Source organism: Danio rerio, chromosome 4 (assembly GCF_049306965.1).
Source record: "Danio rerio strain Tuebingen ecotype United States chromosome 4, GRCz12tu, whole genome shotgun sequence".
In the NCBI taxonomy this organism is placed as follows: Eukaryota; Metazoa; Chordata; class Actinopteri; order Cypriniformes; family Danionidae; genus Danio; species Danio rerio.
Window position 1 is genome coordinate 62,001,228 of NC_133179.1, and position 13,191 is coordinate 62,014,418.

The following is a 13,191-nucleotide window of genomic DNA, read 5'->3' on the forward strand; positions in this document are numbered from 1 at the left end:
AAAATTATCAAAAATGAAAAATTATACATATTAAACTAATCACAAGTTATTGAAGAAAACACGTTTAAAGTACACTAGCGCCATCTAGTGGAAACAAAATACCACTGCTTTATGACAGCAGTTACAACAATTATAAATAAAATACAATTTTAAATGAATTTAAACTAAAGTATAAAAGGCAGAGGATTCTTATGTAAACACAGCAAGCATATTACATAAATAAAAGGACTATATATAAATATAAATAAAATTATATTCTATTTTAATTTTATTCTATTCTATAAATTATAAACTATTTTCAAAATAAATTAAAATGCAAATACAAAAGTAACTTAGTAGAAAACAAGCAAGTACAGTTGTAGTCAGAATTATGAGCCCTAATACATTACTCTTACCTGTTTAGCTAACCTAGTTGTAGCGAAGGCTACCTGATAGCAGAGGCTAACTCGTTGTGTATAGCAGTGAACCAGGTGTGTCTGTTAGAACACGACAGAGGGAAGGATGAAATCAAACTGATTTATTGTGGCAAGTAAGTATGAACATGAGAGAGAAGAGCCAACTGTGAATATTAGCAGATGTACAATGAAGTGTCCAATTGGTTCCGGTGCACAGGTTCAGAGGATGATTTATAAAGCACAATTATTAGTCGCACACAGACGTGACGTTTAGGCCCAGCCTTGTGATTGGTCCGAAGTATGTGTATGAATACTGTGGTCCAATGAGCCTTCAGAGTGCTATGAGTCTATCACTTGGCCATTGACGCATAACAGCCCTTTCCTCACAATATACTGAAGATTGCACTTGCTTAGCTGGTTATTGGTGATTTCCTGATTAAATGAGCGTGTAGCCGATGAGTTGTGCTTATGAAAGTTGTGGTTTCTCTGTAACAGACAAATAATAACACTCCAGCATCAGCAATCAGTAATATACATCATTACTTTAACAAACTTACACATGACAGCACTAACATATACATTATAGGCTCTTCCCTCACAAAATGAACATAATTGGATGTAATCACACTCTAACATCCACATTTACTAACAAACATTATGCCTTTGAATCACTTCAGCTGAACAAACAGTGAATAGCATCGCGATCGCGATGCTAACGCATGCTAATTAGCACTATGACACATCAGGTATCTCTGTGATGACTGGGACTAATAAGTATAACTTCTAAATAATTGTTATAACCGGAACTGTACTCACTTTCATAACACGCACAGAAGCACAATTACATCCAGTCAGACACTCATTATAGCAGCAATACACGTTTCCAGCGCCACTTTAGTTAACGAGCCGCGCTCGGCAAAGTCTCGTGCAGCAACAGTTCACTCTGTATTCAGTAGCGCCTATTCCGGTTTCGGTTTGTGACGCGATTTCAGAATAAAAGTCTCTGAGAGTCAACATTGCTCAACAGCCTTTTGCACAGCCGCCCCCAAATTGTGTGCAATTTGCTCATGTAAAAGGCTCAATTGTTAATCTGAAGTTGGTGGAGGGCATTGCTCATCCTCCTCAGACTCTGGGATTTCTGGGAGAACAATTAGTCGGACTGCCGGACGGGTGTAGATCTTGTCTTTGACCTTAATGTCTGCCGATCTCACGTGACCATCTGCGCTATGATGCACTTTTATCACTCTACCAATTGGCCAGAAAGCTCTGGGGAACTGGGGGTCCATCATCAAGACTACTGTACCCACTGTGAGGTCAGCTGGGGTGCCATGCCACTTCTGTCGGCACTGCAAGGATGGTAGGTAATACTTAATGAATCGGGACCAAAAGTGATCTGCCAAAACTTGACAGTACCGCCATCTCCGCTTGCTTAGGCCCTCTTCTTTACTGTATACTACAGGAGGTAGTGCTCCATCGAGCCGCCCCATCAGAAGAACATTCGGGGTTATAGCATCCAAGTCAAAAACACTGGATGAAGTGTAACCCAGTGGTTTCGTATTCAAAATGGCTTCAACCTCGAGTAAAACAGTGTACAGTACCTCTTCTGAGACTGATTGGACACCCATCACGGTATGTAAAGCAGACTTGACTGACTTGATCTCCCTCTCCCAAGTACCCCCAAAGTGAGGAGCTGCAGGGGGATTAAAGCGAAAGTCAATCTTCTGTTTAGCTAGGAGCTGTTGGAGGTCCAAGGACATGCTGTTGAAGGAGTCACGAAGCTCTTTTTCTCCTCCTTTAAAGTTCGTGCCCTGATCAGAAAGAAGTTCAGCTGGAGTCCCTCTGCGAGCAATGAATCGTCTAAGACTCATAAGGAAAGAGTCTGTATCCATATTGTGCAGAAGATCCAGGTGAACTGCGCGTGTGGTCAAGCATTTATAGATGATTCCCCATCTCTTTTCTGAACGCCGTCCGATTCTTATTTGGAAGGGTCCGAAGCAATCGACCCCAGTGGAGTAGAATGCTGGCTTGTGTAGACGTAGGCGGGCTAAAGGTAAGTCTGCTAACTTTGGCACTAATGGCTTGGATTTCCACCTGCGGCATTCTTGACACTGCTGTTGCAGCTTTCGGATTGCCTCCCTTCCACGAATGATCCAAAGATTGCGGCGCATCTCTGCGAACACTCGCTCAGGGCCTGGATGACAAAGACGAGCATCATAGTCCTGAATAAGAAGCTTTGTGGCAGTATGTGCTGGATCCAAGACTATAGGATGCTTCAGGGCAGGATCCAACCCTTCGGCCCGTCTAAGCCTCCCTCCGACTCGTATAATTCCCTCATCCGAATCAAGCTCTGGGGACAGGGTCAATAAACGACTGCTTTGGAGCACTTCCTTTCCAGTGCGAAGGCGACACAATTCCTCTGGGAAGCAATCTGACTGAATCTTTTGGAAGATCATCATCTCTGCCTTTCTGTAGTCTGCTGCATTTGGGGGTCCATCTGCCGCCCCATGCAGCTCCTGGGCTGTGGCCTCAACCATTTCCTTCCAAGATGCAAAAGACTGCTCTTGTGATGTTTCTTGTCTCTCCGCTCTTGCTATCATTCCACATGAAGTAAGCTTCCTGAACTCAGTAGTATCTAAGTCAGGTTGCTTTCCTGGTGATGATGGCCATTCTTCAGGCCCTTTAAGGAGGAAGGGTGGCCCTTGACTCCACCGGTTCTGTCCTGCTAACTCTGCTAAGGTCTTTCCGCGGGTAACATCATCAGCTGGGTTTTGCAACGAGTCAATATAACGCCAGGAACTCCCTCCTGTAAGCTCCTGGATTTCAGCGACCCGAGTGCCCACAAAGACTTTGTAGCGACATGACTCTGACTTCAACCAAGTTAGCACTGTTGTAGAGTCACTCCACAGTATTGTCTGATCTATGGCCACTGTTAATTCTCGTGCAATTGTCTTTGCTAGTTGGGCAGCTGTCAGAGCACCACAGAGCTCAAGTCGGGGAATTGAATGCTGACGACGAGGTGCCACCCTGGACCTGGCCGCCAGGAATGCTAAAGACACCTGTCCCTGGCTGTCCTCAGTTCGAAGGTAAGAGACAGCTCCATAGGCCTTTTCGGAGGCATCACTAAATACGTGAATCTGCCTGGAGACAATCATCTGACTATGAGGAGTTGAAGCGTACGGTCGAGGAAATGAAATGTGAGGCAACAAGTGTAGCTCTGACTCCCACTCTTTCCATGCCTCCTGCAGATCTTGGGGAATATGTGGGTCATCCCAGTCCCTCGGTTTGTCCCACATGCGCTGCACTATCAGCTTTGCGCGAGTCGTGTAAGGCAAGATAAATCCCAAGGGGTCGTATTGTCGTGCTAACACTTTGTAGATATTCCTCAGTGTCAAAGCTCCATACTCCAGAGGTCGGCTTCTGTATCTTAAAGTATCTGTCCCCCAGTGCCAGCTGAGTCCAAGGGCAGGTTCCAGCAGATCAGGCTCATCGTAGGAGAGCCATCGCTCCATACTGTCAGACCTCGCTTCCGCAGGCAGATGCTTGATGACGTCAGGTAAGTTACAGGCCCACTGCCGAATCTCAAACCCTCCAGATGCGAGAACTTCCCTGATTTGGTCCACTAGTTTCCTGGCCTCATCTGCAGTATCCACACTTTGGAGGCAGTTATCCACATAAAAGCATTGTTCAACTGAATGCCTGACTCCATCTCCTTCCTTGCTGTGAGTCCTCGCATGCAGTTGGAGGGCAAAGGTGGCGCAGCAGGGTGAGCATGCAGTCCCAAATGGTAAGACCTGCCATTCATAGATATCCGGTGGTTCCATCCGCCTCATGTCTCGCCAAATGAACCTGAGGAGGGGCCGATCCCTTGGCAAAAGCTGAACCTGATGGAACATGCTCTTGATGTCTCCACTGACTGCCACTGCATGTTGCCTGAATCTCAGTAAGACACCCAAAAGGGAAGCTCCCAGTGTTGGCCCAGGAAGGAGAGTGTCATTTAGATTCTGACCTTGATGTTGGTAAGAACAATTGAAGACCAAACGGTTCTTTCCGTTGTGGCTCACCAAGTGGTGGGGTATATACCATGATTCTTCAGTGCTGTAGGCTTCACTTGGGTCAATCCTCTTCACTGCTCCAGTTTCTACCAGCTTGCGGATAGCTGCTCCATATTCATCAGCTCGTTGAGGGTCCCGGCTCAACCTTCTCTCTGTACTCCTAAGGCTTGGGAGAACAGCTTCTTTGCTAGATTTGAGAGGAGGTATGTCTCGTTTCCGAAGTAGGGGTGTGGCATACCTGAGAACGCCTGCAACGTTGACTCGTCTTGTCTCAGCCTCTAGGAGCTCAACTGCTTCCTTATCCTGCCTTGATCGCATTGCCTGTTTATCACTCTGACATGGTAGAGTGTCCATCCTCCAGAGCTTCTCCACATTCCGCATCAGTTCTGTTGTCTCAGGTGAAACGCTTGTGAGAAGACACAGACTGGTGTCCGACACCCAATGAGCAAAGGGTGTGGGTCCTTGGAGAGTCCATCCAAGTCTGGTGTGAATAGCTGCCGGTCCTCCTGAAGGGCCCAGTCTTACTGGTTCAATTGGAGTAAGTAGGTGGGGGTAATCAGCTCCGATTAGAACAAGTGGCTTGACACGGCTGAATGGATGGAGGGGGATGTTTGCTAAGTGCTTATATTTCCTCTTCAGACTCATGATGGGGTATGAGTGGTCAGCTAGATCAAGGCGTGGAGAAGTGAATGCTTTTACTATCCGGAAATTTTTCCTGGGATTGATGGGAGATGAGATACTGAATGAAACAGAGGATCCCTTAAGTGTTTGGACCTCTTGCCGTATGGTACGAAGAGCGATGTCTTCAGGCTTCTTCTGTAGGCCAAGCTTCTCGGCAGCTTCTGTGAGGAGCATTGTACGCTCCGACCCATCATCTAGAATAGCGTACGTGTCGAGTATCTTGTCTTTATTTTGCAAGAAAACTCTGACGACTTTTAGCAGAACTCGAGAGGTTGTTGTGGGCCTGTCAAGATAAAGCACCTCTGTACTAGTGCTAACAAGACAGCTCTCTGCCTTTGGATGCTCATGTTTGGGAAGTGTGTTGACATCATGCAGAACTTTCAGATGCTTGCCTTGACATACACTGCAGAGCCTCTTAAGGTCACACTGAGCAGCCTGATGTGATCTCCCACATCTCCAACATCTTTTCTTAGCTCTTATCCACTCTCTCACTTCCTCACTAGTGAGATTCTGAATCTTGGGACACTTATTTAAAAAGTGCTCCGTACAGTCGCAATATGGGCAGTAGGATTTCGCCTTGACTTTTCCCTTTTCCACACATGAGCTCTGACTTTCGGGTCTGATTGCTTGATTTGGCATATAGCTCTCTGATCCATGTAGCACAGTGGCTGCTGGCTTACTGTGGCGTTTTTCAACCCGGTAGCTAGGTGGCCTTTGGAAGCGAACCTCTGTGGGGTTGTCATAGCCCTGGCACCATGACTCATATCTCAGCCATTCTGCCAGATCCAGTAGTGTGTGTGTATGCCCATGGCGATTAAACATCTGACGTCGAAAGTTTGCTCTCATCTCTATGGGAAGCTTAGTGAGGAGCCTGGCAACATGTGAGCCACATCTCAGCTCCACTTCCCCATCGGGGCCCAGGGTCTGCAGCATGCCTACAAGTGACTGTACGTGCAGGGAGAATCGCTCAAAGCCAACTGTGTCTCCCCTTCGGACCTCAGGTGAATCCATTACTGCTGCAATCCGTTTCAAAGCTACATGATGCGGTTGACCAAACTTTTCATTTAAGGCCGCCATAGTGTCTGAATAAGGCAGGGGGGAGTTTATATACGAGTCGGCAATAAGACAAGCTTCCTCAAGTCTTAAATGATCCACAAGAACCTGATATTTAAAGAGCTCAGTAGCATCAGCGGGCAACAAGTTTGTTAAGGCTAATTTCAGCCTAGAGAACTCCATCGGGTCTTTATTAACAAAGAGAGGTATTTTAGGTGTTGGCCCTTTGTAATCCCCTCCACTTAAAGTGGTTAATACTGGCGGGAACTGTCTACCTTGGTAAGAGTTTGGACGGTGTTGGTGGGGCCTGGGTTGGTAGTGAGAAACAGGTTCTTCAATATGAGTAGTTCGACGTTGTGAATTAATGATGGGTGGGAAAGATTCTGGCTGCTGTAACCTGGACTGTGCTCCGTATTGTTCATGATGTCGGCTAGGCATAGGGCGACCTGAGTCATGAGGTGTGGAGTGCAAACGTGAATGTGCTGTAATGCTAGATGTTGCATTGTCCCGCATGAGCTGCAACTCACCCATCATCCTATCTATAACAGTGACTACTCTTAACTCCTCCCCTACTATGGATGCTGGTGGATATTGTGAGGAAGGCCAGGGTGGTGGTGGCAGTCTATCATCACATTCCTCTTCCCTTAGCAGAGCGAAATCATCAGATAATGGAGGTGGCGGCAATGGCCAGTGTTCTGTAATAAGTTCCTGTTGATCTACTGTGCGCCCCCTGTCTGAGGATTTCTCTGGGTGTCCTACCCTTCTAGTATCAGGAAGTGATGTATAACTATGCTGTAAACTCTCATCAGCCCTTTGTCTTGGCATGCTCTCTCTATGTGACACAATCTGTTCAATAACCTCTTCAGTATAGGGCATTGGGGTGCATGGCCCTCTTAAGCTCATAGCTCCAAGGCTCTCATCCTGGTTAAAGGAGTAATCGTCATGCTCAGTTGGTGCACCACTCCACCTAACATGAGGCTGTGGGCTCCAATGTTCCTCTCTATATGTGTGGTGTGCTGGGCTGTTATGTATGGGCTCACACACCTTTGTTCGCACTGCACCGACTTCATAGTCTCTCAAGTAGGATGGCTGTCTTATTTGCCTTTTGGGCCGAGTCTGTGGGGCCCAGAATCCTTCACCACTCTGTTCCATACTCCCAGCACAGCTGCTCTCCGGCTCGAAGGACCAAAATTGTAGCGAAGGCTACCTGATAGCAGAGGCTAACTCGTTGTGTATAGCAGTGAACCAGGTGTGTCTGTTAGAACACGACAGAGGGAAGGATGAAATCAAACTGATTTATTGTGGCAAGTAAGTATGAACATGAGAGAGAAGAGCCAACTGTGAATATTAGCAGATGTACAATGAAGTGTCCAATTGGTTCCGGTGCACAGGTTCAGAGGATGATTTATAAAGCACAATTATTAGTCGCACACAGACGTGACGTTTAGGCCCAGCCTTGTGATTGGTCCGAAGTATGTGTATGAATACTGTGGTCCAATGAGCCTTCAGAGTGCTATGAGTCTATCACTTGGCCATTGACGCATAACAGCCCTTTCCTCACAATATACTGAAGATTGCACTTGCTTAGCTGGTTATTGGTGATTTCCTGATTAAATGAGCGTGTAGCCGATGAGTTGTGCTTATGAAAGTTGTGGTTTCTCTGTAACAGACAAATAATAACACTCCAGCATCAGCAATCAGTAATATACATCATTACTTTAACAAACTTACACATGACAGCACTAACATATACATTATAGGCTCTTCCCTCACAAAATGAACATAATTGGATGTAATCACACTCTAACATCCACATTTACTAACAAACATTATGCCTTTGAATCACTTCAGCTGAACAAACAGTGAATAGCATCGCGATCGCGATGCTAACGCATGCTAATTAGCACTATGACACATCAGGTATCTCTGTGATGACTGGGACTAATAAGTATAACTTCTAAATAATTGTTATAACCGGAACTGTACTCACTTTCATAACACGCACAGAAGCACAATTACATCCAGTCAGACACTCATTATAGCAGCAATACACGTTTCCAGCGCCACTTTAGTTAACGAGCCGCGCTCGGCAAAGTCTCGTGCAGCAACAGTTCACTCTGTATTCAGTAGCGCCTATTCCGGTTTCGGTTTGTGACGCGATTTCAGAATAAAAGTCTCTGAGAGTCAACATTGCTCAACAGCCTTTTGCACACTAGTTAACCCAGTTAAGCCTTCACATGTCACTGTAAGCTGTTTAGAAGTGTCTTGAATAACATCTAGTAAAATATTATTTCATAAATGTGTTGAAAAAAAAACTTCTCTCTGTTAAACAGAAATTGTGGAAATAAACAGAGGGGCTAATAATTCAGGGGGGCTAATAATTCTGACTTCAACAGTATGTATATGAAGAGTTTGGTTGCAAAACGCGATAAACGCCATTTTTAGACATTTGGATTGTATTATTGGAAATCACTGTTCAGATGTACCTTAATCTATGTGTGAATTTCTGCATTTAATAACATTTAAGAATGTACATTTTAGGCCGAGTAAACATGTATTTTGTATAAACACGGATGTGTCATGACTAGGCCCACACAGAATCTGCGCTCGCAGAATTCGGCAGATTTTCCACAGAATTCAGCAGATTTTTAGCCCTTTATTAATTCTGTTTATTTACTTTAAGTAAATGTGTGTAAATCTAAATTTATTCAGTTTTAAAATTAATTACAGTAATATTATTGACTAATATGAAAATGTTAATTGGATTTAAGTACAATGCAGTTTGCAACTCTAATAATACAAATGTATTCGTAATTGTTTCAATATTAAAGAACATCAAGCGTTTCCAAAGGTTTAAAGGCTACATTGTAAAAACAATTTTTTTCCATGCCTTAAAACACACACACACACACACACACACACACACACACACACACACACACACACACACACACACACACACACACACAGCCAGCTTCTTGAATTTTGGATTACTGACAATGGCTCGGCGAGGCAGTGGCGCAGTAGTTAGTGCTGTCAACTCACAACAAGAAGGTCGCTGGGTCACTGATTCGAACCTCGGCTCAGTTGCCGTTTCTGTGTGGAGTTTGCATGTTCTCCCTGCCTTCACGTGGGTTTCCTCCGGGTGCTCCGGTTTCCCCCACAGTCCAAAGACATGCGGTACAGGTAAATTGGGTAGGCTAAATTGTACATAGTGTGTGTGAATGTGTGTGTGGATGTTTCCCAGAGATGGGTTGCGGCTGGAAGGGCATCCGCTGCGTAAAAACTTGCTGGATAAGTTGGTGGTTTATTCTGCTGTGGCGACCCCGGATTAATAAAGGGACAAGGCCTACAAGTAAATGAATGAATGAATGACAATGTCTCAGCAGGTCCTGGATGTCAGTGAGAGTTGCAGAAATGTCCCATCACTATCCTGTGTGACAACTCTCAGTAGGATACACTGCAGGATCTCAGGCGGCATCTGTACAAAATAACCAACAATCATCAACATGTCGCTTAACATACAGTATATTAAAGTTAAACTCAAAGAATTAAATATGTTTGTACTAGGCATGCCTCCTCCTCACATTCCCCTTTGCATAAGTTTCATTCATGGGTTATAAAGTAAACAAAAAAAAGAGAACATGAAGTGTAAATAAATATATAAAAAAAAAAAAGCAAAAATCTATTAAAGCAAAAAGAGAGAAAGAACTGAGGTAAAATAAAATAAAACAGAGAATATGCTCCACAAGAATCATAGTGATGAATATATATCAATGCCAATGATCTGCAAACAGAATGTAGTATAGATCAGTAAGTTAAGAATCAAGTTTTATATTGTACATATTTAGCATTAACATTACCAGAATATGTAAATTAGAGAACAAGCCACAAAGAAAAATATATTTTGTTATCTTTGATATCAATAAACTTCATGTAATGGACTGTGTGGCTCGACACTCTTTAAAGTTTACATTATTCTTTTAAGTGAATAAGACCACTAACTGTACGATCAACCTGGAAAACGCCAACCCTAACACAGAAAACATTTTTTAAAGGCTTTAAAACTTCATATCTCCTTAAAGGCCTTTAATTAAATAAATTACACATAATACGTAGCCCGTGAGGTGTACTGCACATATAATTTAACCATTTAGGCTACATGACAGAAGACGTGTACTTACCATGCAGAGATGAAAACCGGAATCGAAAGCATATATTACATCAACGTCAATATGTTTCCGTGAACCAATGAAAGACTTGTAGGCGGAGTGACATGTTCAGTCCCGCCCACTTATGGGCGGGGCTGAATATGCAGCCCCGCCCCGTATTCAGCCCCGCCCCGATCTGCGGGCTGCAGACGGGTGTACTTGACCACAGCTGCCAGTAGTTTGCAGTTAAATCAAGGAAAAAACTGTATTTTACTGTAAAACCTGAAGCAAATTTCTTCTGTGTGTCACCGTTGTGGAGGAGAGTAGAGTCAGTGTATGAGTTAAAGATGAACAATGAACTGCTGATGTTATGCTGCATGTTTCTTTATTTATAGACAGCGGCTGTTTAGTTGCTGATGCAGTCAGAATCTCTCTGTGTTAAATCCAACTTTACATGTATGTGTGCTGATGTGAAATTTAAGACATTTGAGTTAAACAGAACATTTCTAATTAACTAAAATAAGTAATTATTATAAGTATGCTTCTAAGCATATATAGCACTTTACTTCATAAACTCATACAGCAGTTGGCAATTTTGAGGCAGTTGCTTTCAGTGAACAAAATGAGTTCACTTGAGTATTGTGTATATTAATGTAGTCCATGTATTTTTACAGAAACATACTGTAAAATAACAGTACATTGCTGGCAACTGCAGCTGCCAATATTTTACACTTTTTTTAGCGGGACAATTTATAACAGTAGCATCGTAAACAATTTAACACCATCCTTATTAATGGTTCTGTAATATATTTTAGTTTACTTTTCAGTAATATATTTTAGTCACTCATGAAAGTATACACAGACCCTTCGCTAAGCCCCGCCCTCCTTAGTTACTGTTGCTAAGCCTGTCAAGCTTTTATGCCTGGCACGGCTTTATCAATGTGTGTGCGCTGGTTTCAGACATTGCCAGGGATATAATGTCATTTTTGGCAAACAGGTGAGATATCCGAGAAAGCCAAACAAAAGGACTGCAGTATGCATTACAGGAGTATATTCACCACATAATAGGCAACCCATTAGAGAATATGCCCTATTCTTAATCTTGTAAACCATGTTTCCTCCTGCCGTGTTAGAAAATTGTTCTTTTTGACTTCTACCTCCTTTAGAATTTCAAATAAATGTCTGCCTTTCTCATCTTTATCCCATTTCTCTTGCCATAATCTATTAACACCTTTAAAAATCTAAGAAACTGTTTAGATGGTTTGTGTGAGAGAGAGCTGATATAGTTAAAGTGAAAACCATGAGAAAAATGTATCAATAAGTCATGACTGCAACAAATAGTGACAAAAAAGCAAAACAAAATAGACTTATTTTGGCGCGGCATGTGACGTCATCAGGCGGTGCCGCTTCAGCGCTGTGATTCAACTGGAGAAAGGTTTGTTTTAAAACGTTTACAGATATAAACCGATTTAAAGTTAAAGTTCTAAAGTTTTAGGTTTTTTTATACGATGCTAAATTATGTTCCTGCTGTTGGAAATATTATTTTAACCCTTTATACAGCGTAGTACTATTTTATTCTCATTAACCAAGGGCTATTGTTTGAATAAAGTGGATGCTAAAACTAGCACAGAATATTACTGTTAGATACAAAATTAGCTGAACCCAGTGAATATACAAGGGAGAATCACATCAAGTGTTAATAAAGATGAAAAATCAAGAAAAAATAAGACTTTAACTTCAGTTCAAATGTTTTATTTCAATATCTTATTTGACTTTACATTAAAATTCAGTTTTCTTCATCACGACAACATCCAGTGAAATGCTTATACGACCACCCATGACCTTAAAAAACAACAAGATTATAGATGAGAAATAAATTACTGAATAAAATAAGAAATAAAATATAGACACACTTTAGTTCTAGGAAATACAGCTGTAAAATAAACACATTAAAAACCCAGCGGCTATACAACTGTAGAGAACTTTTGCTGTAGACTGACTCCATGTACATTGACACCATAACTGAACTGAACTAGAATACACACAGAGATGTGTGTGTGTGTAACTGTGCCTGAATGTGCAGATGTGACCACAGACGTGCTGAATGTGTGTGTGTGCTGTGTGTGTTGTGATTGAGAGAGCGTCTGGTCTGTGTTCAGAAGCTCCTCCTCAGTGTCTCTGTGTTGGTCTTGATGGAGCAGAAGCCTTTATTTCTCTGAGCGCAGCAGGAAAGGTTTAGCTAAACTGTGTGTTTTCCTACTTTAGTCAATCCAACACTGAGAAACTCCTCATCCAGTCAAGAGTAACAGGCTTATTACTGGACACTAGGGATGGGAAGATTAACCGATATGTATCGATACGCGGTCATGCGCGTGCACGATGCGAGTGCATCGGTTGAGCAGCAGAGGATGAATGAAATTTTGGAAGCAAATCGAGATGCACCGGTTTTTGCGAGATGCATCGATTTTTCCGAGATACAGCTTATATTTTTAATATAGAATGTATTTTTTATTTATTAACAAGTGTTGTCAACCTGTTTTTGGCGCATAATTTAATCGACCTACATAAAGTAAGCCTTAGCAACGGATTTGCGGATGTGCACACACTACAACTCGGTGTATCAGGTGTGCGGATGAAGCTAGTGGAGCGCCCTCAGAAAGTGCGAGAAGCAAAACAAACATTTTATTCCCCACTGAGTTTTAAATCTAAAGTATGGCAAGCAACATTATGGATTTAAGGATGGATGACATGACAGGACAGATGCAATTTGCAAAATGTGCCGCGCATCTGTAAAATACGCGGGCAGTATGACTAATCTGAAATCTCACTTGAAGCAGCGCCACGGTGTTGTGAAAGCAT

General features: G+C 42.8%; 1 protein-coding gene across 3 annotated transcripts; it reads right to left on the reverse strand.

Moving 5' to 3' along the window:
• Positions 1-502: 502 nt before the first annotated feature.
• On the reverse strand, positions 503-8,306 carry LOC141381788 (uncharacterized). 3 transcript variants are annotated; one of them, XR_012402446.1, is made up of 3 exons: positions 8,172-8,306; positions 1,212-7,841; positions 503-881 (listed from the first exon to the last, which is right to left on the reverse strand). XR_012402446.1 is itself a non-coding variant. In XM_073948063.1 (2 exons), exon 2 carries the CDS (start codon positions 7,331-7,333, stop codon positions 1,481-1,483), a length of 5,853 nt encoding a protein of 1,950 aa, XP_073804164.1. In that variant the 5' UTR covers positions 7,334-7,841; positions 8,172-8,306; the 3' UTR covers positions 503-1,480. The 3 variants fall into 3 exon arrangements, 1 of the variants encoding a protein (XP_073804164.1); XR_012402445.1 differs by having other exon boundaries at positions 1,212-8,306; XM_073948063.1 differs by having other exon boundaries at positions 503-7,841.
• Between the last annotated feature and the right edge of the window lie 4,885 nt (positions 8,307-13,191).